The 24,203-nt window shown below is 39.6% G+C and overlaps 1 protein-coding gene across 1 annotated transcript in view; it reads left to right on the forward strand.

Annotated features, from left to right (window-relative positions):
- Window positions 1-12,969: 12,969 nt before the first annotated feature.
- Window positions 12,970-24,203, forward strand: part of GLI3 (GLI family zinc finger 3) — a 209,126-nt gene continuing 197,892 nt past the window's right edge. The window contains 1 exon segment of the mRNA XM_009889427.1: window positions 12,970-13,132. Coding sequence (XP_009887729.1) covers window positions 13,009-13,132 — 124 coding nt within the window. The 5' untranslated portion in view covers window positions 12,970-13,008.

The raw sequence follows: 24,203 nt of genomic DNA on the forward strand, positions 1-24,203 counted from the left end.
CGGACGGGCTCGCCGGCGCTCGGCCGCCAGTGCCCGCTCCCAAATCCACGCACCACGTGAAGAGAAAAGGTAAAACGAAATGCATTCCCAGCCCCCGGCTCCCCACCTCACCCCCCAAGTTTTCTTTTTAACCCTCTGGTGCGTAGTTTTGTGCCGGTCCTGTGGGTACGGTGTCCGTGGCCTTCTGCCGGTTTGTATGTAGATATATTTATGTAAAACATTTTCTCCCAGCTCCTTGCCAGCTGTTCCACATTTTCCAGCTGCCACTTCGGTTTGAAATGATGGACTGTACGGATCTCAAAGAGCCTTTTAGTCAAAGGTAGGGATGGCTGTCCGCTTGATACAGTGTCACGTTTTAGAGGCTACTTCACTAAAGGAGTATTAGGTAGCAACCCACAGCCATCGCAGCCTCATCGCCGTCTCGCCCCTGCTGCTTCCCGCTTGATTTTCAAGGCTCAATAAACGTGATTTTTTTTTTTTTTTAAGCTTCAGCGTGCAGACTTCATTTCTTTTGTGTGTGCTACAGAAAAACTTGGAGGTGAAATTTTTCAGAGGCCTTGAGATACGTGTCTGATTAAATCAACACTTTTAAGAGGGTACGGCTGCCCCTCTTTCTGCGAGTGGTGTAGGTGTCTGGTGTAAAACAATTTAAGTCGGTGGAATACCGAGAAATCACTAAGTTTCTCTGTGTTACAGAATTGTTTTTGATGTGGTGTTTCGCGAGCTTATGGATTGAAATCTGCAAAAACTGGCCTTAAGTAGTTTGAATATTTGTGCAATTGCATCGTAATTTGGAAAGGTGCCTCGCTGATTGATTCCTATAATTATTTCATTTAGGTCCTTTATTAAAAATTAATAATGATCTGACAGTTTCTTAATTACATATGTCATGATTATTTTGAAGGAAGACAAATGCAGTGTTTTAAAAGTAAAGTAACCTTAAAATGTAAAAATTGCCGTGTCCACACCATGTATTACACTCGAGGAAATATATATTAAAAGTAATGGTGAATGAGTTTAACAATGTAAACTGTAGGCAGCCTCCTGAGAGTTTGTTTATATGATGAAGGTTTGGGTTTAACTAGCTAGTATGTAAATACTTACAGTTTGGTGTATAGCCCAATTCTAAAAACATAAATAGTAGTAACTATGAGAGAAGGCTATTTTAAGGAGGAGGATTATTTCTTTAAAAGCAGGATTATGTGATTTTGAATGAGTAAGAAGAATGAGTAAGAAAAGGACTCCCTCAGTGTGTATATATATTCTTTTAAGCAGAAGTGGAAGTAAAACTATGGTTTAAGGTGTCTAAATGAATGCACTCTTGCATTCCGATAATTGCACATGGTTTTTACTGGGACATGCTGTTTTCCAAAGCATTTCTGCAGAAGTACTACAAAACAAAGACATCACCTGCATTTTCCTGCTTAAGTGGAGTAATGTTTTTGCCTTGAGAAGGCGTGCAGTGGCCAAGACAGCGTTTACTGCTATAAGTAATCTTCAGTCGTGAAAGATACGTTGTGCATTTTCAAACACAAAAAGATTTTGTAGCTAAGAAATTAAAGTATCGATGGTTATAAATCATTTCTCTTTATTTTGGAATCGGTGTTAGAGAAACTGGAATACTCAAGTTTTGAAATATGATTATCATTTGTTCATTTTGCAGATTACTTCATTTTTTTAACAAGATAAATGTGTGCATTTGCTCCTAGTTCTTAAAAGTTTCAGTTGCACTTCCTGCCTCGTTTTTGGGAAGGCTATTCCATTACCTGCACTCCTGTAGCATGTTTGAATTTCATCCTGTGCATTCAAGGAAGGAATGGTGTATTTTTGGTTTGCAGAGTGTTAGTGAAAAGTTAGTCATCTTTGCCTGATAAATAAGGAATCTGATGGTTATTAAAGCAGGATTTATTTGGAGTTATGGAAGGAAGCAGTTTAATGATCAGTGTTGCATGCACTCAACTATATGGAGACAGTAATGTACAAAGAAAAAGCAGACTTGAAGGAAAAGTGAATCAATGAGTCATGAAATCCTCAGGAAAACCTTAGTAATGGAATGTTAATGCTTTTAGACTATAGTAGATTATCGTAAAAGTCAGACTTTTCTTCTTTATGCAATTGTTGTAAATCCCTAGCTAAAGAATACTTTGAAGAAGGCTTTAGTTTTTCTGGCACTCGTATTCTGTAGTCATTCTGATTGTTTTGGAAGATTCAAGAAATTTTCTGCCAACTTGCAGTTAGGCAATTAAAATGCTAAAATGGCTACAGAGGAATCTTTTTATTCAACAAAAGGTTCAACTGTAATAATGATTTCAAGTTGTCTTTTAACCATCGGTTTTATAGACGTCCTCCCTTTAGACTTTGTCATTTTTATAAGGGAATTGATTTGTTATACTTTAAAATCAAATAAAATGAGACAGAATAAACAAAAATAGGGCATGGGTGCTGCTGCAAACTTTTCAAGTTCTTTCAGTGCATTTTTCATCTTTACTTTTATTTGATAGGTCTGTGAAATAGAGCTGTAGACTGGCAAAGACTTTAAATGAAATTTCACACTTTGATGATTTTTTTTTAACTTTGATATATTGACAGCAAAAGGAGCTGCAAAGCTTTTATATAACTTGAGCAGTAACGCCAAGCAGCAGTCAAACGTCTCTATGCATTTGTGTTTAACTGCAGAAGAAAAACATGTCCATGGGCAGTAGAGGGTTCTTATCAACTCCCTAATCCCAGATCCCAGCAAACCTTGAGGGCATGCCTCAGATCTTGCTGAAATCATTGTAGACTCTCACAGTTTGCAGATTAAATATGCTATGTGTTCCTGGCTCCAACAACAGTTTTATGAGCTCACTAAGCTTCCTGTTTTAAGATCCTTTTCTGAAGTTTTTAGGAGCTGCTAAAGGCGATGCTGTCTGTGGCAAGTGGTACTTGTTAATTTAGAGACACTTTGGATATTTCATTCTGTCTGTAAAAATAGCCAAAATTGCTATTTTCAAATTGGAAGTCGAGTTGCACTGAAAAAAGAGCCCCTTTAAAAGAGGGATTCTGTTGTTTTAATGTGTTTGTCAGTACACAAGGTTACAAAGTTTATACGAGGCTTGATTTGTTTTATGGGGGCTTGACTTTGACTGGGCTCTTTAAAACGGGACTTTTTCAGTTGTAATTCTAGGCACAATGCAGCTTTTAGTACATAATTTCTGAGCCTCTTTTAACCAATTGTATTTGTAGCAGCTCATTAAACATACCTTTGAAGTTCTCGTTCTCCTTTAAGTGTCAAAGAAGGGAAAATGTATTCTGCCAAGGGTGAATTTCAGTGAATCAGGTAGTTAACCCTGGGATTTGTTGACCCTTCTGAACGAATGGTGTCGCACCTCAAATTCTGGGTCCGCTCTTCTTTTCTAGCTCCTAAATAGTTAACTCTTATGTTTTATTCACTGTAATCGTGTTTATGTATTTGGTGTAATAGTTTTAATTAAAAAGGAAAATACTTATTGTCCAACAACATGTGTCATGTTATTCCCCAGAGAACTTGAGCCAATTTTGTGCTTAAAGGTTATTCAATGAATGAAATTTTGAAAGCCCATTTGTCAAGGTACTGCGAGGTTTCTGTTGGTTTTCAACCCCCAAATTCATTGTCTGCATGGCCCAGTCATTAGTCATCAGTGTATTAGTGCTGCCTTCAGGCAATGCTGCCCAGCACTTCTTCACACCATTATAGCTCTAAAAGTGTACTCTGCCGACTTGTAGAATTACTGCTCTGATTTCCGCTTGGCTGGGTTTGAGGTAAGTCCCCTCCCTACCTTCCAGCTCACGCTAATCCCTGCTTTCTTTTAAGGCTGCTTTCTGTAGAGATTTAGAGGAAAACTTTCTTAAAGATTGCGCTGGCATCATACTGTGGTTTTGTTGTGGTATATGCTGTACATATAAATGCTACCTGCATTACCTTGAAAGTGTATTAAATTGGCTGCTGATCTGAAGAGTTGGTTTCTCTCTCTTTTTAAGAACAAAACAAGAAACAAGACAATACATTGATCTTAAAAATGCCTGCAAGATTATTTAGATTACAACAAGGGGCAAACTAATTGGGATAGAACCTATTAGTCTCTAAATAGTTGCTGGGTGTCAGAACTGATAATATCAGAATCCACTACCAGGAGATCTGATTGAATAATTTTCTTAGCTGAAGTTTCCACTCTGATGTCAGGGTTTTTTTTGCACTGATTGCCAAGACAATGAATCCTTTTTTTTTTAAATAACTCTCAAAATACTGTTTGTTTTTGGTTTGGTTTTTTTTTTGTATCTGATATTTAGGTCAGGGCTAAAGGATCCAACTAATCTTTTGGTGGTTTAGAGCTGAGCCTCCCCCAAATGTGTTTGCTGCTTCATATGATGCTCTTGTTTTCTTTACGTACAAATCTGTTAATGTCAAGAAAATCAACTACATGTAAAGAATACTTCATCCAGCTGCCAAGAGAATGAAGCCTTCATTAAATAAGATGTATGAATACCTGAAACCGAATAGTCAGAAACACAGATCAAGTTAGTGTCACTTCAGTACAATGTCTGCTGTTCTGAACAGCGTATATTAAAATGAAATCCTAGCAGTACCGATTCTTAACTAACAGGACATGTGGTTTGGTGTGGTTTTGCTTGGCTCTTCGGTTCACTATGGATGTTTTCTCTGGGAAGATAAGACAGCTGTATAATTCTATGATTACACGATTTGAACGGGGATAGTGGATTGTGAAGTAATTTATACTGCAGCAGTTCAGAGTTTTCCTGTTGTATTTTGTCAAGTTACAAAGATGTGAAGGAATCACGATGCAGTTTTACTGCTACTATGAGACAGGTGGAAACCTAAAATAAACTGTAAAAACTGAAGATAAAGTTTTATAAAGTACCTTTCACACTTGAAGTTCTTCCTGGATATATGGAGCTTTCGTAGCTCTTTTACGTGTTAAAACATCTGTGTTGGGTTAGAACATGAAATTCTGGATGGAGGCATCCCTTAACCTGAGAGTATGCTGAGGAGATAAACAGGCTTCCAGGAACGGGACTGGTGATCAAAACATGTCACTTTCAAAAACTTTCTACTGGATTCCTTTAATCTTGTTTTAAAATGCTAATTGTAAAATAGGGAATTCAGTCTTTTCTTCTTTCATTTGCATATCATAAGTTGGAAACAGAAGGCACATCTTTGCCGTAGATGTATATTAAATATATTCTTCCTTGAGCTCAGTTCCTGTATAGATTGACATTGATATATAGATCTAGTTTTGATTCTAAGGAAACTTTCATCTGTTGAGATTGATGAGATAAAGCAAAAAGTGTGAAGAAAGTGGTCATGCCATTGGAATTCACGTTTATAGCTCTGGTGCTCTAAATTAGAATATTTCTGCATTTTTCTGTGGCAGTTGTAGTGACTTCTTATTTGATGAACTAAATAAATCATGATGCAAAGCACACCCATTACAGATGTTTGTAATTTGCTTTACCAAGCTGTTTGTCAACAAAGTGGCAAGAAGGGAAAGAAGAAATTTAAGTTTGGTTTGGATTTAGTGCTGCTGAATTCCTGAAGAAAGATAGGGGCAAAATCTGAATGTATACGTGGTAGGGAAGCTTGAAGTGTTACCGTTCACTTTAACCTATTGCTACAAACAGTAAAGTCCACAGGAGATTTCTTTTCCCCCCCTGTGCTAATTCTTTTACAGCTAATCTTACTTTGACATAATTATTAGAGTTTTTCCTGCTGCAGAGTTTGAAGCACAAGGACATGTAGGATTGCAAAACAAGCAGTAACACAGCTTACTCTGAATTTTCTAGCAATACTAGGAAGTTTAATTGGCAGGAGTTCTGATTTCTTAAGGGTAAGTGCTTTACATTTTTAAACCCAACCCCTTCCCCAAATATATTTACACATTTGGAAGCTTAAAAAATATCTGGGGCTTTCTGTTTTTTAAGAAATAACCTTTGCTCTTTCCATTGTCTGTATTTAGATAGTTTGTAAGAGAGTCAAAATGAGGAATAAAGAAACCCAAGACCATGTGATTAAAATAACAAATGCTTAGATGTAGAGTTAATGACCTGGTTTGTTTGGTTGGTTGGTTTTGGTTGTGGGGTTGGGTTTTCTTTTGGTTTTGTGTTTGGTTGGTTTTTTTTTTTCATTTTAAAGTTCAGTTACTTACTCTAAAGACTCTTGGATAATGAATGGATGATGAATTTTTACCTCAGAGGATACAGCATATCTGAAATGTGAAACCACTAAGATGTGTTGTAAGTTGTGGCTCTGTATCCCTCAGCTTTGTGTTGTATGTCCCCAAACAACAACAACTGTGAGGGATGGACTGGTTGGGTATGGACAGTTTGACCGGAATCCTTCAGTGTTTTTATCCATTAAATTCTGTTTACTGGGTAAGAAACTATGAATCACTTCTTTCCTGGTGCAAAGCTGTTTTATTTAGATACAGAGTTTAATCTGTTGAAGTGATAGTAAAAACATCTAATTGGGGTTATACTTAACAGCTTGCTAAATCCTGTAACAAAAGTAGAGATAATTACTTGTATGAGTATGTGGGTGCTACGTACTAAAAGCAACTGAGGTGCTGCCTCAGTAGAAAGTGCCACTTACTGATCCTACTGTTTGTGTGTGTTTTAAATATTTTCAGAACTTTTGGTAATCCACTTTTATCTGCAGCAGAAGGATGTAAGCAAATGTAATTCCTCTGGAGTCGAGCAATTATTACACTTGATCGGTAGTTCAGTGTATGCCAGAGAATAGTTTCTCACTTAGGATCTTAATCACGAGAATGCTAATAGCACTGCTTTGCCTAGCTGATTGCCTTTGTGTTTGTGATCCTGCATTATTGTTGCCACAAGCTATTTAACCTATCAGGAGCAGATCAGATCATCATTAACCAGGCTTTAGGTCTAGTTGTTTTTCAGTCTTTATGGGGGGAAGAAATCAAAGGAATGTAAGACAGGAAAAGACAGCAGATAATAATGAATTTGGAAAGATTGTATTAATACATGTGGTGCCCTATAACTTGGGGTATTTTTTAATTTCAAGCAACAAATCCGCCTATCTGATTCTATCAGTTTTCTTTCTTTCTAATTTTACTTCGCATTTCAAAACAGGTTTAGAAGTATGCAGTTTGCAACTAGCACAATTACAGATTATGCATGTCATTTAAATGGAGATAAGTATTGCAAAGTATAAGATACCACTTTTTCCCAGCTTACTAGTGTTTTGTTGTGTGTTTTTTTTATATATATAGTGGATATAAGACTATTTTTTTGCTCTATTTGTATCAGTCTTATTGTGACCAGTTGGCTCAACAGGCAAGATTCTGAACAAAATTTGCCCAGGAGTAGTTAATGGGGGTTGCAGTATTCCGCTTTAGCTTACAAAGAACTGAGAAAAGATAAAACTATTTAAAAAATGTATAGTATTTAGATTAGTTCCTATAGCTATTATAAAAAACAGTGAGGTGTGCCAGGAGGTTAATGTTACAACTGGAAGATATTTCTTAAAATATCTGAGCACTTATGTATTTTTCAGCAACTATTGTCAGGGGTAACTTTGTCAGTGCAGCTTTGCCAGCAGCTTTGATAGAAAGCAATGCTGAAATCTAGGTGGGTTTTGGAAGTTAAATGTACCTAAATCAACCTGTATAAATCAGTGTGAAATAGCTCCCATATAATAGCATAAGATTGTCTCATATAAATTTTGCATTTGAATGTATCTGAACAAGACAGATTTATTTTTTTTTTTTAATCCTTAAATAATCCCAAGGAACGGTGTAACCAGTTTTGATAAAATTGGTAAAGGGTACTTTATGGTTGAGAGAGACTGTAATTTCCTGATTGTTCTTCGTGCCTCCCCTTGTGTTTTTCACTTTCATACAGTTGTGCTGTTCAAGATGTATTGTATCCCCAAAGACTGCTTCCAGTAGCGTGGATCAAAGTAGTACCTATGAACACCCTAACTACCCAGAGTCATTTCTGAAAAATTAAACATGCTATGTTTGCTTGCACGCTGATTGGGGCACTCTGGTTGCTGATAGCAATCAGTATGAACTTCCCTACTGCTGATGTAATGATGATGAATGCTGTGACACTGCTATTTCAGACAGCTCTTCTCAGCGGATGCAAACCACTTGTTAATGAATTGAATACAACTACAGCAGCAGCGAATAAAACAGGGAAAGGATTTTTTTTTTTAAAAACCCAACGCATTAAAAGATACCCCATCAAACATGTAACAGACAAAGGCAGAAGAAGGTTTAAGTTTGCAAGAAACATAAACCAGTCTAACAAGCAAATTGAGAATTTTAGATTCTGATTCCTGCCCAAGCACTTATATTGAAGCAAGTAGTATTGTTGAAGTCAGTAAATTGTATTTGCATGTATAAAGATTTGCATGATCTGGTCTTTAAAACTAACTTGCTCAATATAAACACAATGATTTAAAAAGTAACTCAGGAAAAGGAGCACAGAGCTGAAGATTTCTTGGAAAATCAAAGTGTCTCTTCAGAAAGGGTCATGCATCCTGCTCTTCTGTGCAGACGGCTGCTCCACTGGTTTCAGTTAGTTGGCACTGTGAGTAAATGAACAAAAAGATTTTTTTTTTCCCTCCCCAGTATATTAATACGATTATTTTTACTACTGTGGGGTGCAGTTTTATGACCAGCGTACATAGGGACCGGAAATTATATCATTTCAAATTGCTTGGAAGAATTTTTTTTGTTTGGAATATATTTCCAACATACTGCCATTTGTCGACAGTCCATTTAAAAGACACAGTTTTACTAATTTAACTAGTTCATTCTGGTAGCTTGTTCTTAAAATTCCTCCAATTTAATATGCAATTGGTGAAAGTTTCCATTTATGATGTAAAAAGAAGAGACACACCTGCAGGCAGGTTGCTGTTTTGAGAGGGATTAGGTTTAAAATAGGGATCTGGAATTAATTGTGCAGCGGGTTCGGGCTTTAGGGAAATTACAAAGGGTTCAAGCATGGTTGAATGGGAAAAAGCCATGAATGTTTGCTTTCAGGAAGGAATGTTTATCCCTCTATTTACCTATGAAAGTTCAGGCTTTCGCCCATATACCGTTATAGCATTTTCTTGCCATTCATATGCACATGGAGATGCTGGATAGCCGATTGAAACTAGCTTCTGGTTTTTTGAAAGCAGAGTTCCTTGCTGCAAAATAGATATATATTGTCTCAGGCCTGGGGGCACGAACAGAGAAGTCACTGACCCGCACGCTGGGGAGAGCCATGTACACCATCGTATAAACCACTTCGTGTTTTAATGCGAAGACGACGTCAGGCTGGCTCATTTTCAGAATGCTTTTTGATAGGGATTAGCAGCCAGTGGAAAGAAATCTTCACATCGTCCTGGGCATTTTATTTTTTTTTTTTTTGGTAGACTGCAATTGTCATGTTTCAGTACAGTTTCTGAGAGAAAATAAAAATCACAGCCAAAATTCAGGAGAATGATTCTAGAAAAAAAATGTGTGTCTGGTTTGCATTTTCAACTTGGGCTTAAGTTGGTCTTCATGGAAAAAAAAAAAGATTTTTGGGGCACCATATTGATTTCCAGTTGACTGCTTCCCTATCAGGCATGCTTGGAAAACATACCAAAAAGACATAGCTCTAATTATTAGTCTTGCCATCTCTCCTGACTTTCCTTACTCTCCCAGCCATGTGTATCACCATGTAGCTGATAGGGCACTGGAGTGTAACTGGAGCTGCTGGAATTCTTGCAGACGCCCTTGCCACACATAAGTAAGTTGGGAACGGAGGAAGGAAGGCACGGGAGGAAACCTCTGCAGCGCCGGGGCCATCGGCTCGTGGCGCAGGGTGTAGAGCCAAGTAAGAAAGTTTACTCTTGCGGTGTTCCCTCTTCCATGCTGACATGAATAAAAGCAGCCTTCTGTGTGTAAACTAAGCAGACATGAACCAGAACAGGTACCAAGAGCAGATGTTTATATTAGCTCATGGCCAATTCTGCAATTTTCTGACCAAAAATTCACTTTAAGCTGCTACTTCAGGCCTCTGTTCTGTACCATTGTCCACACTAGGTAGCATAAAACAAGGAAGTGATAGAAAGCGGTGGGAAATGTGGAATTGTGTCTCCTAGTCTTCCCTCCATTAAAAAGAAACCACCCCAAAACACCAGAAAAATCTCATTGGTGGGCTGTTGGAGAAAGAAAAAAAGTAGCCAAGGAATGGATAGATGCCAGTTTGAGCAGCCATGTGTTGCTCTTGAATTGCAGATGATCCAAAGATGCTTTTTTTTTTAGGAGATGAAGGTTCTGTTAACTCCTTGCAGTACCTTTGTCTCCTTCCTTTTCTGAGCAGTGGTAGGATCAGATTGTAATGGAAGTACTGTCCTGCCATGGAAGAGAGGGGAAGGGGATGGAGATGAGCGAGGGCCCCTTGCTCATATCTGCACAGACATCTGTGTGGCAGGAGGTGGTAGAACCACTCGTAGATACTTGCCATCACTTTCGTGACCTTTGCCCAAATGTTTCAGGCCACTCTGCTGGTCTTGTGAAATGGGGGCAAAGTATGTGGCTTCTACCTTTCTAGTTGAGTAGGGAGCATAATTGTTTCCTTTCATGACTTTTAGCCAAAAGAAACAGGCTTGCAAACTGAGGACAGAAGAAAATGGGGGACAAATTCTGCAGCTTCCTCCTTGAAGCTCAGTCAGGCTCTTTGATGTGAATGAAGATGCCGCCTGAATAGCAGACTTGGCTCTTAAAAGGCAAAACAGAAGAAAAATAACCACAACTGAAAATGTATAGCTTTTTAAATTCCTTCAAAGACAGGATAGAAAGTTACTCTTTTTAGAGGATATTAAATAACTTGGCAGAGGGTAGTCTGAACACAAGAGGATACATTGAAAGACTTGCTCACGCAGTGGCCGAAGGCTGGGTAGAGTCAGATTTTGGTATTTATGTGGCCAGGGCTGTACAGAGAAAACAAGCACGTTCCGATCAGTGTGGGGTGAACAGTTTGGCAGCAGTGCCAGCATCCCCCAATTTCTGCCAATGCAAGGGACTGAAAAGCCTGATATATCTGATAACTGACCAAAGCTGTGGATGCTCTTGCATAAGGTGTGCGGGGGTAAAGGGTGAGAAAGCATATGCGAAATTTGGAAAGGTGCTGTTTACCAAACTCATATGAGATCTCTCCACAAGGAGATTTGTGCATTGCTGGGTACAAGTGAAGGCTGTTGCAAGTTGAGTATTGTTAGATCTCTCCTGCTTCCTATTAGAAGACACTTGACATTTCCCTTCGTGTTCTGGTTGGAAGTTGTTTCACAGATCACAATAATATTTATAGCACTTTCACAGGTAGATCTTGAAAGTACTCTTGGAAGTACTCTGCCATGGCAGACAGAGCTTTATTATTCCAGTTTTAGCAAGAAATGATCTCAAGGGAAGAAAAATGCCTTGCCGAAGGTTAGACCGCTAGGTCAGTGGCAGAGAGTCTCTGATATCTAGCCCAATTCCTTGGCTGTGCTGCCTAGCTAAATAATGATTCATTTAGTGATTGGGCTATTCTTTGATCCCTACTCTATAACAATGAGGCTTTGGAGTGTTTTATTGTGCTATTAAAAAGAACTCCTACTAGGGAGGTGGGAAGGGGAAGGTTTACTAGACAGCTGTGTTAGTGATGAATTGGCTTTGTAGCCTTTTTTGGGGTTGGTTTTTTGATTTTTTTGTTGTTGTTGTTTTGGACTGTCAGAATTGGGGAAACAGATTGCTAATGTAATTACACTTCATTATAGTTTACTTTGTGGCTTGTTTTGAAGCCTTTGGTTTTTTAATTCACTTAAATGTTGTTCTAGAAGAGTGTGACTTCCTTCCGTTTCAGACCCCTTTAGCTAATGACTGCAGTGCTGCTCAGAGCTGAAAACACTCTCTTTATTTATTATTATTTTTTTGTGTGTTGTCGCGTAGGATCATGTTGAAACTACGAAAGTACTCAGGTACTTTGGTTCTAAGCATGGTGTGTGCTGAATATTGGTGGTTTGTGTAAAGCTTACTTGGACAGACTGACGCGCGTCAAATTAAAGTGCAGACACGCACTTGGAAATGCTTGTGTTCATCACAGCCCAAGATCCCTGCAGTCTTAGGGCCAGATGTGGATACACTGCTGCACAAGCAGTGTTACCCTTTTGGAAGCTTGTGGGCTTCTTGGGGTTATGTCAGGAACGTCAAAGCTTTGAGAATAAGGGGAAGCATTATGCAGGGAATAAAATGAATGTATCACTGGAGAAGACACTGAGAACAGCCAGGAAAGGCAGAATAACCAGACACGCACCTCTGCAGAGTTTTTAATTTTCAGCATTTTCATGCAAAAGAAAGTGATCTCATTATCTGCCACTAGCAATAATATTTGCCTTTCCCTGCGGTTTTCAGGGTGTTGGTCCAATGCACTTTTGTTTGAGTTAGATTTCTGAACAAACAAAGTGAGAGATGTTTACACGAGTAGGACAAGGTTAGAGATAGACAGAATAATTCTTGCTGCAGTGTGTTCAGATAGTGTGAATGTTGAAATTTAAATATTTGGCTTCTACAGTCAACATGAAGGTCTGTCTTGATTTCTTCTGCGTTGTTCCAAAGTGCTCTGGACATAGGAGAAAAGTACTGGCTTTTTTTCCCTGGGTCCATTAAAACCCTACAGGCTTCAAAAAAAAATGCACCTACCCATCAAGCAGCATAGTGGTTTGCGATGCTGATTCTTGTTAAAGGCAGACGTACTTATTTTGGTTTTAGTGTTTCCTTAAATTCCTCAGGAATTCGTGCGTGCGAACATGATTTGATGGGCATCCAGAAATGGCCTGTGGGCTGCTAATTCAGTTGTGCTGAAGGCTCTTTTTCAGGTGAGAGGTGTGAGAGGTTTTGGGCTAAGCTTTCGTGTATTATTTAAAGTTTCTGGCTCTCTTGTTTCATTCAGGTATTAGCACAAGGAGAGCTGAAGTAATGAGAAGTCATCATGGAGGCGCAGTCCCATAGCTCTACCACGACGGAGAAGAAAAAAGTGGAGAATTCCATCGTGAAGTGCTCCAGTCGAACAGATGTCAGTGAGAAAGCTGTTGCCTCCAGCACAACTTCCAATGGTGAGTAACAGCAGGGATTTACTAGCAGCCAAACCTACAGTAATTTTATGTTCACTGCATTCCTTGTGAATTGAGCATTTGCACCTGGATCAGTGTTTGTTCTAAGGAAACGCTAAAGAAAACGAAGAAGGGGGGGTGAGTGGCGGTGGTGGAAAGTGGTAGGATACAATAAGGCCTGTTTTGGCATCAGGCGTAGTCTTTTTCTTCCAGATGTTCTAATTTGAGATGTAAATGTGCTAAGTTATTTATTATAGGAAGTTCCTGTTTTTGGCGTTTTGGAAATTGTCTTGATTAGCCTGGCAGGGCTTGCGAGTGCTTTGCATTTGGCCATAGAAATCTCTTACACTAGTTAGATAATTAGTTATTACAAAAGAGACAGAAGTAGCTCTGTCAAAATTAATGGCAAAGGTTTTTTTCTTCTCTACTTTGACAAATAAACTTGCTTCTCACAAAGGACTGCCCCCACCTCCCCAAAGTTCTTTAATGACCAGGGACAAAACATCAAGCTAGGAGTGTATCCTCCCGTTAATGCATTTCAAAGTTGTGAATGTACGGCTTGTAGATTTGCAAAACGGGAGTAGTTTGCTTAATTCTCCCCAGAGACTACCTCACTTGACAGTTTTACATATTCTCTGTCTCTCCAGAGAGCGGGTAATCCCAGCCCTGGGATTGTTCAGTGTAAGGGGGTGGGGTATATTGGTCCCTACTAATGCAAAACTCTCTTTGCATTAAGAAAGAAAATTGCTTGAAAAGGTGTGGGCAGATTTTAGACCCATGGGTTTTGGATAGCTGCAGGTTAACTGTTGGTTTTTACAAATCAGTCTAATAATGGTTAAAAATGGAAGATGTCTTTCTGCATATTTTGGAGTCCTGGTGTTTTCCTGGCAAAACATTTTTTGTTCATCCTCTCTGCTTCCATCATGCTCACTCATCTGGGCTTGTGGTCCAGTTCAGGTTCTCACTTTGATTCGTTGAAGAAAGGTTTCTGCTTTCTCAAAGAAGCATGTCCCACTAGACTAAAGCAGAAAATACATGAATCCTACAACCATACTAGAGGGGAATCTCTGGGGGTCAGTAAAAATTAGATGGCACATGTCCCAGTATCCTTCTGTGTGACGAGACTTCAGATTCAAAGCAAACTCAGCACCTGCTGACCTACTAGTTGGAGTTGATCCCCACGAGAGTATAGAAACTCTTGAGCGGCTATGGAAAAAGTTGCATCAGTTTTCTAAGGCATATGAAATTAGATCCTCAGCTGGTGTAAGTCAGCACAGATCCGTTGCTGTCAATAGAATTACAGTGGTTCACATTAGCTGAAGAGCTCCCCATTGTATTTTTTTTTTTCCGATAATAGGATTTTCCACATTGGCCCAACTTTTCAAACAGATGCACACTTAAACACATATGCGTATTGTTTGATGTGTCAAGGGTTTGTAGTCAGTCTTGATATTGGCACATACCTCTGACTGTTTGGGCTAGCTTTAACGTTACCGTTAAGCATCTAGATTGAGAGGGCTAAAAATAAAGCCTTCAAGATGTTTTTGCCTAATTCTGACACTGATTTACCCTGTGGTCAAATAATTTTCTCTCTCTCTCTCACTTAAACACATATGCGTATTGTTTGATGTGTTAAGGGTTTGTACTCAGTCTCGATATTGGCACATACCTCTGACCGTTTGGGCTAGCTTTAACATTACCGTTAAACATCTAGATTTAGAGGGCTAAAAATAAAGCCTTCAAGATGTTTTTGCCTAATTCTGACACTGATTTACCCTGTGGTCAAATGATTTCCTCTCTCTATTCCACTTATCAGCTTTAAGGGTAATATTAGTTCTTAACTACCTGCTTCATCTAAGTGGTATATTACTGCATGTCAGGGGCATCAAACTCCCAAGGGCTGGAAGGATTCTAAGTCTCATGAATGACTAGAAATTTTTGTCACTGGAATTGTCTCCTATTAATGGAGCGAGATGCTAATGTAGTACACATCCTGGGGCCCGAGGCTGTGTTTAGTTAAGATAAGACAGTTACCTTGGTTTTCAGTGGGTAAGGGTTGGTCTTGTTAGTCTTTTTATTTAGGGAAGTCACCGGGTTCTCCAAGGTTTGGCTTTCTAATCTACCTTCATATATAACCAAGCAAACGACTTTCCAGAGATACAGGGTTGGGCTTCAAAGGGATAAAAAATTCCATTCCTTCCTGGATATGAAAAATTTCATCTTAGCGTAGAAACTCCATGGAGCATGTACCAAAACAAATACTAACACCAAAACTTGAGGAACTTAAACATGAGTTTTACTGTTGCAGTGTTTTATAGTTTTGCTTCTTGCAGATGTGATTGTCATGATAATGAATTTTGGTTACAAGGACCAATTTGCATGAAAGCTGGAGCTTGCATCGCATTTGCATCTTTTGTTCTTTAATGCTGGAATGAGTATTATTACAGGAACATCATCAGTTGATATAAGACACCACTCCTACAAAGTATGCAGCTTTTGTTGATTCAGTGCCTTTTTTTTTGCAAGGGGCTATGGTAATGTTAAATGGTTGTGATTTGCATTTGAATGCTCTGTTAAACAAGGTAAGGTACCCTTAAAAATAACAAAAAGACAGAATGATTCGTGCTGGTTTTGTCACAAGACTCTGCTGTCATTGCAGAGCAACATCTGCCTATCATACCAATGTCATCTCATAAGCATGTCTAATATCAGTGCTTCTCTCCTTCTGGACAGCACATTAATTAGCAAAGTTTGCAGGGTAACATGTACTTGAGTGACAGCTGTCTGAGGTGTGATGAAGAAACTAGTATTTTCTCAGTAGCTCTGTTGTCTTCTGAAGGAGTCAGTCAGAACTTGGAGCATAAATAGATTGAAAGCTGTTAGTTACCAGTTTTACCCAGTAGCAGAATCTGTGTTAAAATTAATACTGAGTGTGGAAAACTTTTAAATCATATGATGTGCAGACTGTTTATTGAAGAGCCTGGTGTAAACTGAAGTGCAAGGGAAAGAAAATGGGGAAGGTGGTGTGGAAGAGTAGCTCTTGTGTTAGTCCTAACTCCGTAATACAAGTTAAGAGGCCCAGACTTGTGGGTGTCTCTTGGAAGATACCAGCTGCACCGTAGACTCAAACAATAAGCAAGCATGGGCTGTAGTTTACATGTTAGCCACTTCGGCTGAGGTCCCATCATTACTTGATACAAAAAAAGATTTCTGCTGCACTCACCTAACTACAAACTCTGACCATATTGCGAAGATGCTTGCACTGTGTTAGATAAGGGCTTGCCAGTGTTTCCATTATAAAACCCTAATTTCAGGGATGTATAACTAAGCCATTAAAATGTGCTCCAGGCTGAAACATGTGGGGAAGGTCTTAGTGCTGGAGCAAATTAAAACTTCCTTCAAAATACATGTGATTGAAAAAATAAATATCATAATTTGTAATAACTAACAAAAATCTTTGGTGCACTTTGATCCCCAGTGGGACTTTGTAATTTGGGACCAGTCTTGCTTTGTTTTGAATTCATTTTTGCAAGCTTTTGATCTTTTCTCCTTTGTGTTTCATTTTGTGTATCTCAACCAAACTGCACGCAGTTTACTAGGATACATTTCTTTGCAAATTGTTCCTTTAACTCTTTCTTTGTTTGACTGCTATATTTACTGCTGGGCTAATACCCAAGGGGGGAAAACTGCTAAAGAAAACTGCTTACAAAGATGGTCATTCACAAAAGGCTGTAAATAAAAACAAAAATAAAAGTTTATGCTAGGGTATAAAGTCAGCTTACTTCTCTGTATCGTGTGATTTGATAGCCTCAAACTGATCTGCTTTGGCACAGTAATTACAACAACAAATAAATGCAGTGACCATGTGACTGGTATTACATTGGAGTAATGAGCCCAGTGTCCCGGACCACCTTGCTACCACAGTGCTATCTTGTCAAGCCTTGTCTTCTCAGATGGGCATCCCTGCCACTTTTCTGGACACAAAGCAGTAAGACCCTGTTCCTCACCATGTCTGCGCATGTATTTAGGTCATCAACCTGAAAGTTGCTGCATGCGCTCATATGTTTCTATCAAGTTGTGCAAGGAATGGCTTTCTGAAGAGAGGTATCCTTGATAAACTCATTAAAATTAGTCCTGTAGTCCCCTTGAAGAGCCTTTGCCTGGTATTGCAGGTCATGGAACCTGCCCTGCTAGACCTCCGCTGGATAATATGATACCTCCTGTGATTTCAAGCAATCCCGGGGTTAAAAAGAAATCTTCAGGTGAATGCTGTAAACTTTGCAGGATTTTGCATGGTGGACCTGCCTTGCTGAAGCGTGATGAATGCCAACACCGAGGCTTGTTCTCGGCTGCTCCTCCATGCTGCTCTGCCGGCGAGCACCAGGGCTGGCAGGGCGAGCAGTGTGCCAGTTCTTCGCAGCCTGGAACATGAGCTGTCACTGAGATCAGCAGCACGCTAAGTCGATATGTCAGGCTGAGCACTGCAGTGCTGGAGCGGAAAACACGGGGCTCACTCTCCTGCCTGCGCAGCTGTGCCGCCCGCGCTGGTGTAGCACCCTCCTGCCACCCCGGCATGGGGCATCACCAGCCCTCCTGAGTCCCAGCGCCGCAGTAAAGCCTTGAGCTCCAGTCCAGCAAGTACTCAAGCAAATGCCTTGCTTTAGGCAGAGAAATAGCTTGGTTGGCCCAAATATGGGTATTTGCATGCTTACAATTAGGCAGTGGCTTTAATTTTTTGCCAGGCTGGCCACTTCGACTCTACGCTCTGCTTTATGGGTGAATCAGATTTATTGTTGGAGTACTTCCTAAGAAGCATTGACCAAAAATCCCATGCTAACCTAGCACAGCTCTCAGCTATATGCAATATTTATTTCTTTTTCACTAAGTCTGTAGTATGGGTATAATGAATTTTTCGCTTTATTTTCTAAAAAGTACTGGGAATTTCAGTGTAGGATGAATTAATACTTTTACAAGGCTAAACCTGCACTTTGCGGCATTGCTTGGACAACATTATGACTTTATAATACTGTGTTCAACCCTGATTTATTTACTGTTTGGCTTGTGAGTTTTGTCGGCGACTAAAATGCTTTCCTCTTTTGCACATTTTGGCTCTAAAGTGATGTTTTTAATGTTGTATTAAAACAATGCAGTTATTGTATAGGGAGTCCTTCAGTGTCTGACAGGCAAGCACTTATTTTCAGTTTGATGTGTTTTGTCTAGTTTTTGACCCATGAGCTCGTTCCAGTGTAATTTGATATTTCTTATTAACCTATTACTCTGCCTTAAAAAAAAGCTAATTATAAACGTATGTAGGTTGTGGACTTGACTACCTTTATCAGAATCAGATAGTTATTGAGAACATACTTTAAAGTGATAGAAAGCAGAAATTATTATCTTAATGATGATGTAACTTAAAACCAAGCTTGATAGATGAATAAATGAGAGGAAGTTCATTCGTCCACTTTGATTCTTTCAGAAGAACAGCCAGCTTCATCTATGTCTCCTTTCTTTTTTTTTTTTAATTCCTAGTAGTTCTTTCAGGATTGAATGAGAGAAGTATTCAGCAGTCTGCAAGCCCATAAGAATCAGATTTCCTGTTTAAACTTTCAGTTGGTTACTTGTCCTGCTGCTTGCTTTCAAGCTCACCATGAAATAGGTGTTAATCATAATACCCATTCTTGGCCCCCTCGTTGGACTGATGTGCTCAGGGTCCCATTGAGAGGTCAGGGTTCAAAAGAGGTTGTTAGGTACCAAGAAACTTTGCCTGTACCATTTTAGTGGCCTGCAAATTGACCCCTGAATTGATTTTATGAGACCTGATTCTGCAAAGTGATTGGGAGATGCCCTTCTTCTCCTCTCCTGAAATCAGAGGGGATCTGAGACCTGATTCTGCAAAGTGATCGGGAGATGCCCTTCTCCTCTCCTGAAATCAGAGGGGATGGAAGGGCCCTCTTCACTTCTCATTTTCAGGTCAAGGAGGAAATGTCCCGTAGTATTAGATATTGGAAGTGACGATCTTCAATGCGTAAGTTTTTCAGAAGGTTTTGTTTCTCAGCAAGACAAATATTGCAAGTAATTCCTATCTGTAGTGGTGGCATACAGCAGCATGAAAAGTAAGGGTAGAATGGTCACATGTGGTGGTGTGGAAAAGTAAGGGCGAAGACCTGAACTTGTAAGATTTTTTGTACCCTTCTGTTCTAATAATTGTGGCCAGGTCCTAAGAGAATAAAATGAAGGAAGGTACCTATCCTTGGGGAGGATGAGCTCTCCTGATGCTTGGAAGAATTGGAAGAAAAGTATTGGAGGTTGTAATTAAGTGGGGACTGCATGTCTTGGTATATTGTAATCTGATGTTGAGTAGCTGATTAAATACATGTTCATTCAGAGTAATGCACCCGTGGTCCTTTATGCTTACTTAATAAAATTTCAGTCATCAAGTTAGAATTTATTGAAGACTGTAATAACTCATTCTGCCTGATACTATTTTCTAGTGTTGTTCCTCAGTGAGCCAGCCCTACCCTTACCCTGCTCTAAAGCCAATGATCTGCAAGTGCAATACAGTATTGCTTCATTAATTCTGCCAAGATTTCCCTCCTTTTTTTCCCCCCCTTCTCTCCCCTCCCAGCAGTGGTTAATAGCATAAGGGATATTAAATGTCAATCCTGCTGTATCCCTTTGCAAGTTCCAGAAAGAGATGATTGAGTGGCTTATCCCTGCAATCACTGTAATCAGTAAGTAATGACTTAACATCCTGCTGGATAACACGAGGTGGAATCGGGAGAAAACATTAGTTAGCAGCAGAAGCTTGCCACCTGGACAAGGTGGAGGTTAAATTTAGGGAATTATACACTGGGGATTTTTTTTTCCTGAAAAACAAAACAAAAAAAACCCAGTCACCCAAGCAACCCTATTACAATTATACCTGGGTTTTGAAATAGCATAAGAAGTGATAATAATAAAAAGGTTTAAAATGAGTGTCTGCGGTATGGCAACGGTACCATGCTCTGTAGCTTGTGCTTTGCAGGAGTCCAGTATCAATCAGACCTCAAAAAATACTGGGGAGGGGGACGCAACCAAGAGGTTTGATATTTAGTAGGAAAAAGGCTGGTGGCAGCTGAAGCTTCAGTAATATTATTGTTAGCTTTCTGGAAAAGGGCTTGCTCACTGCCATTAAGTGCTGGTCTCTGGGGAAGGTACCCTAAAAGAGAAAGTGCCTCTTAATGACCTTGTACCGCTGTGCCACCCCGTGCCACCAAAGCAGGGAGACTGCCTGGCAGCGTGGCAAGGCTCTGCAGCAGCACTGCTGCTCCAAGTGATGGCACCTTCCTCCCAGCCGCTGGAAATGGGTGTCAACAAACACATGGGTGCCAGGCAGCTGCAGAGGATTGGAAGGGCACTAAAAATGAAGGCAGAAAAGTCTCACATGCTGAGAGTTTTCCTGCCTCCTGAAAAGAGACCAGACTTGGAAATCTGCAAGTGAAGGAGCTACATGGAGTAGATCTTCTTCATAAAGTAAATAAAGAGAATTTTTAAAAATCCTTCTAATTGACTTAAAATCAGGCAACCCCTCTGGCAGGCACAGTATTTGGCTTTATGATTTGAGCTGTGTAAATTAAGGCAGTTGAAGTAATTAAATTACTTAACAGGTTTTCAAATGGCATTCCTCTTTTCTTTTCTAGATGTTTTCTGTTTCATATCTGTCTCCAGTTAAAAGGAAATAATCAGGCATCAGTGTTGCATTTGATTATATCCCTGCTCTGTATGTTTCTATTTACCCCCTCCTCCCCCCCGCTTTTTTTTTTTCTTTTTCTTTTCTGGAAGATATAAAACCTCAGCTTCTGCTTACACAGAAATTATTACTAAATACACATGCCAATAAGTGGGTGAAGTGTGCTTAGGGTATGGTATGTGATTATGTAAAGAAGGTACTGTATTAAAACTACATTCTCTGTATTCTTTCCAAGCCATATCTCATTATTTTGGGGTGAGGATGGGAGGAGAGGGAGATGCTTTCTTTTGCCATCCCAACTAAGAGGGAATGAGATGGCTTTTATTGCTGTGTTATTATCTTATTTCCCATTAAAAGGCTTTGCCTTTGATGTATACTGCAAGTGGTCACAATTTAATTTGCAGATTCTATTTTTGGTCGTAAGGCTGCCAATTCAGAAAAATGTTGATTTACTTGTAAATGTGCTCCGGACCTACTGATGAATGTATATTTCAAGTGTGCAGAGGTGCTTTGGGAAAAAGAAGTACATAGGAAATACTGGGTTTTGTTCAGGTGATTTTAAAATAGGGCTTGTAAGGCTTTATGGCTCAGAGTATCAAAAAGCAGTTCCTAATCGTGTGCCTGCAATCAGCTGGAGTCTTGTTACACACGGGCTGTGTGTGCACATTCTTTGCACATGCCAACCGCTTAAAATACGCTGGTTTCCATTCATTTAGTACGACTTTTCATGCGTGTTCCACATGCAGCCAAGTGGAAATACAAAAACTTAAGTCCCACCCATGCAATACTTGAAAATGCACCCAGATATCCCAAACTGAGTGGATTTTTTAGTTCTGCTTAATAGAGCAGATTTGTACTGATGGAGTTTTTCCTAAGATGGGGTGATAAATCTTTGAAACTTAAATTAGTATTACAAACTGTGAGCTCTCTCTCTTGCTCTATTTCTGTCCCTGTCGTATGCTTGCTTTTCTCTTCTTTTCCGGCGTAGGGGTTCATACATAACAACAGAGTATTTTGTAGAAAAGTTCCTTGTGGGCCTGACTGGTAGTGTTTTCCCCTCCTCCTGGTCTCTCCCTTTTCTGTCCTTCTTTCTCTCCTTTTTCTTCTCTCTCTTCTCCTTTCTTTTCTTTGTTTTTTTTTTTTTTGTTCTTTCTTTTAGTTTTCAGAAAGTTGAGTTCCATCCCAATTATTAAATCTTCGGAGACCATTCCCACATGGTTCTGTAAATGGTAGCTTCATCCTGAGTTCTTTCATCTCTTTTCCTGCTCTCCTGGCTTGACAGTTGAAAAGGTCTGACTGTGCCACACAATGGTTTGATTGGTTTCTCTAGGGGAGGCTTTACCCTGCCTCATCATTCGCCAGGCAGGTGGACCAGAAAGTCTCTTGATTCTTTTGTTGCCTCTCAAAGTCCGAGGTCTTTGACTGAATAAATCCTCCGTCATGGGATAATTTGCTAAAAGGAGACTGAAAGATGTGAGAGAAAAGCCTCACTACTTGGGTGCTGAATTAATGAAATAACTGGGCCTTGGAGTTTGCAATTGAAAAATCACCAGGAATGCAATGGGTGGAGACAGGCTTCAGAATGCAAGCCCGTTACTTCCCTGTAATAAACTATGAGAGCTTTAAATGATATTACTAAATACGCCGGCTTGCCTGGCCGCCTCCGGTTATTTGCATTTGCAGCCCCGTTCGGTGGGGGAAGCCCGAGCAGAATAAAAGCCGTTTTGGTGCAGCGCCTAGTTAGTCATTAGATTATTACGAGGGGCTGGAAAGAATTCCATATGACAGAACTAGGGTTGAGTTAACACAGGACGAAAAGTAATTTACAGATAGGCTGTCCTCAGCCATCTTCGTAGCCCCTGATAAGGTTTCATTTCAGAATGGATAGGCGACATTTCCACTTACGGGCCCATTCTGCGACACCTGTGATAACAGCTTCTGGATCCTAATTGAAATTGGTTTCAAAATGGATTTTCACTTTTCTCTGTCTGTGGAAAATATTGAATGGACTCAGAGCTGCCACAGAGAATCCCAGACCTTGGAAAATGGAGCAAGAAGCCAGGATCATCTTTCATAACTGTGTCGATGATATGACAGTTTTGTTATCTGTCTTATTAATGAAATCATTGATCACCTGATGAGGGAGATAATAAACTACCTTTTTGCTGCTGTTCGGGAGGCTCAATTAGATTTTTTAAAAATACAGATGGGGGGAAAACCGAGCCAAAACAATGAAGTGAACGTTTTCAGGTCTATTTTCAACTTTGTTTTTCTCGAAGATTTTTAGACAGAAGAAGTCTCTGAGACCGTAAAATGCTGACTGCATGTTGAGCTTATTGAAAGTAAAAAGGAAAAAAAAAAAGCAAACCTGATGCTCACCTTAAGACTTAGCTATTGTTTTTTGTTTTTAACAAACCGAACTAAGTAAATAACACTTAAGTCCTAGTAAGTGCCATGGAAACTCAGATGAACTGAGAAACAATGGAGCTCAATTTTAGCTGAAGTGGGATTAGTGATCCGAACTCTCTGAATGCCCTGATGTGGACAAAGGCCAGTGCGAAGTGTAGCGAACACTTGCCGTGATGCGGGTTCTCCTGAAAATTATTTCTTCTTTAAAAACGGGCATCAGCCTTTAGTTGTTAAAGCTGCTCAGGGATTTTGGAAAAAGAAGTTAAAGAAGTTCCTTTTTTTTTTTTTTTGTACTAATGAACTTGAGAAGATTTTTAAACGGAAGCAAATGTAATAAACCTCCTGCTCGGGATAAAATGTGTGTGCAGGCTTCAAAAATAAAACCTGAAAGGATTTTGTGATGTGTTGTTTCCCTGGCTGTTTTCTAATTATTGGGGAAAGAGATAAATCTGTTGTTTGTGCTTGGTTGCTCTGGAATGTGCACTGTATTCCTTGAGGATGGTGGGGAGGGATAGTTTTTCTGAAGAGGGATGCCAGTGACTTCTCATATTTCACTGTGAATTGTATCCTAGGTGTTTCTTCAGTCCCTCCGCTGGTGTGGGTCAATCTATCCCCCTTTTTAAGCTTGAAAGGGGAGCTCTGATCAAAGGCTTGGATGATGTCACTGATCTCTGGTGATTGATTAGGAACAGAAGTTCTGGAGCATTTTGCATGTCCGCCTTTTCCTTATCACTTCAAATCCATTAGTGCCTACCCATTAGGGTAGCTTTCAATCAGGGGGAAAATAATACACACACACACACACATATATATATGCCCCCCATGTATATGCATATGGAGAGAAAAGGAATAGCAGAGCGTACAGGCTCCGTGGTCTCAGTTACAAATGTATTTTCCTTTAATGTAGAATTTTTATTGGTCTGTGTTGATACAGGG

Source organism: Charadrius vociferus, unplaced genomic scaffold (assembly GCF_000708025.1).
Source record: "Charadrius vociferus isolate BGI_N301 unplaced genomic scaffold, ASM70802v2 scaffold97, whole genome shotgun sequence".
Classification (NCBI taxonomy): domain Eukaryota; kingdom Metazoa; phylum Chordata; class Aves; order Charadriiformes; family Charadriidae; genus Charadrius; species Charadrius vociferus.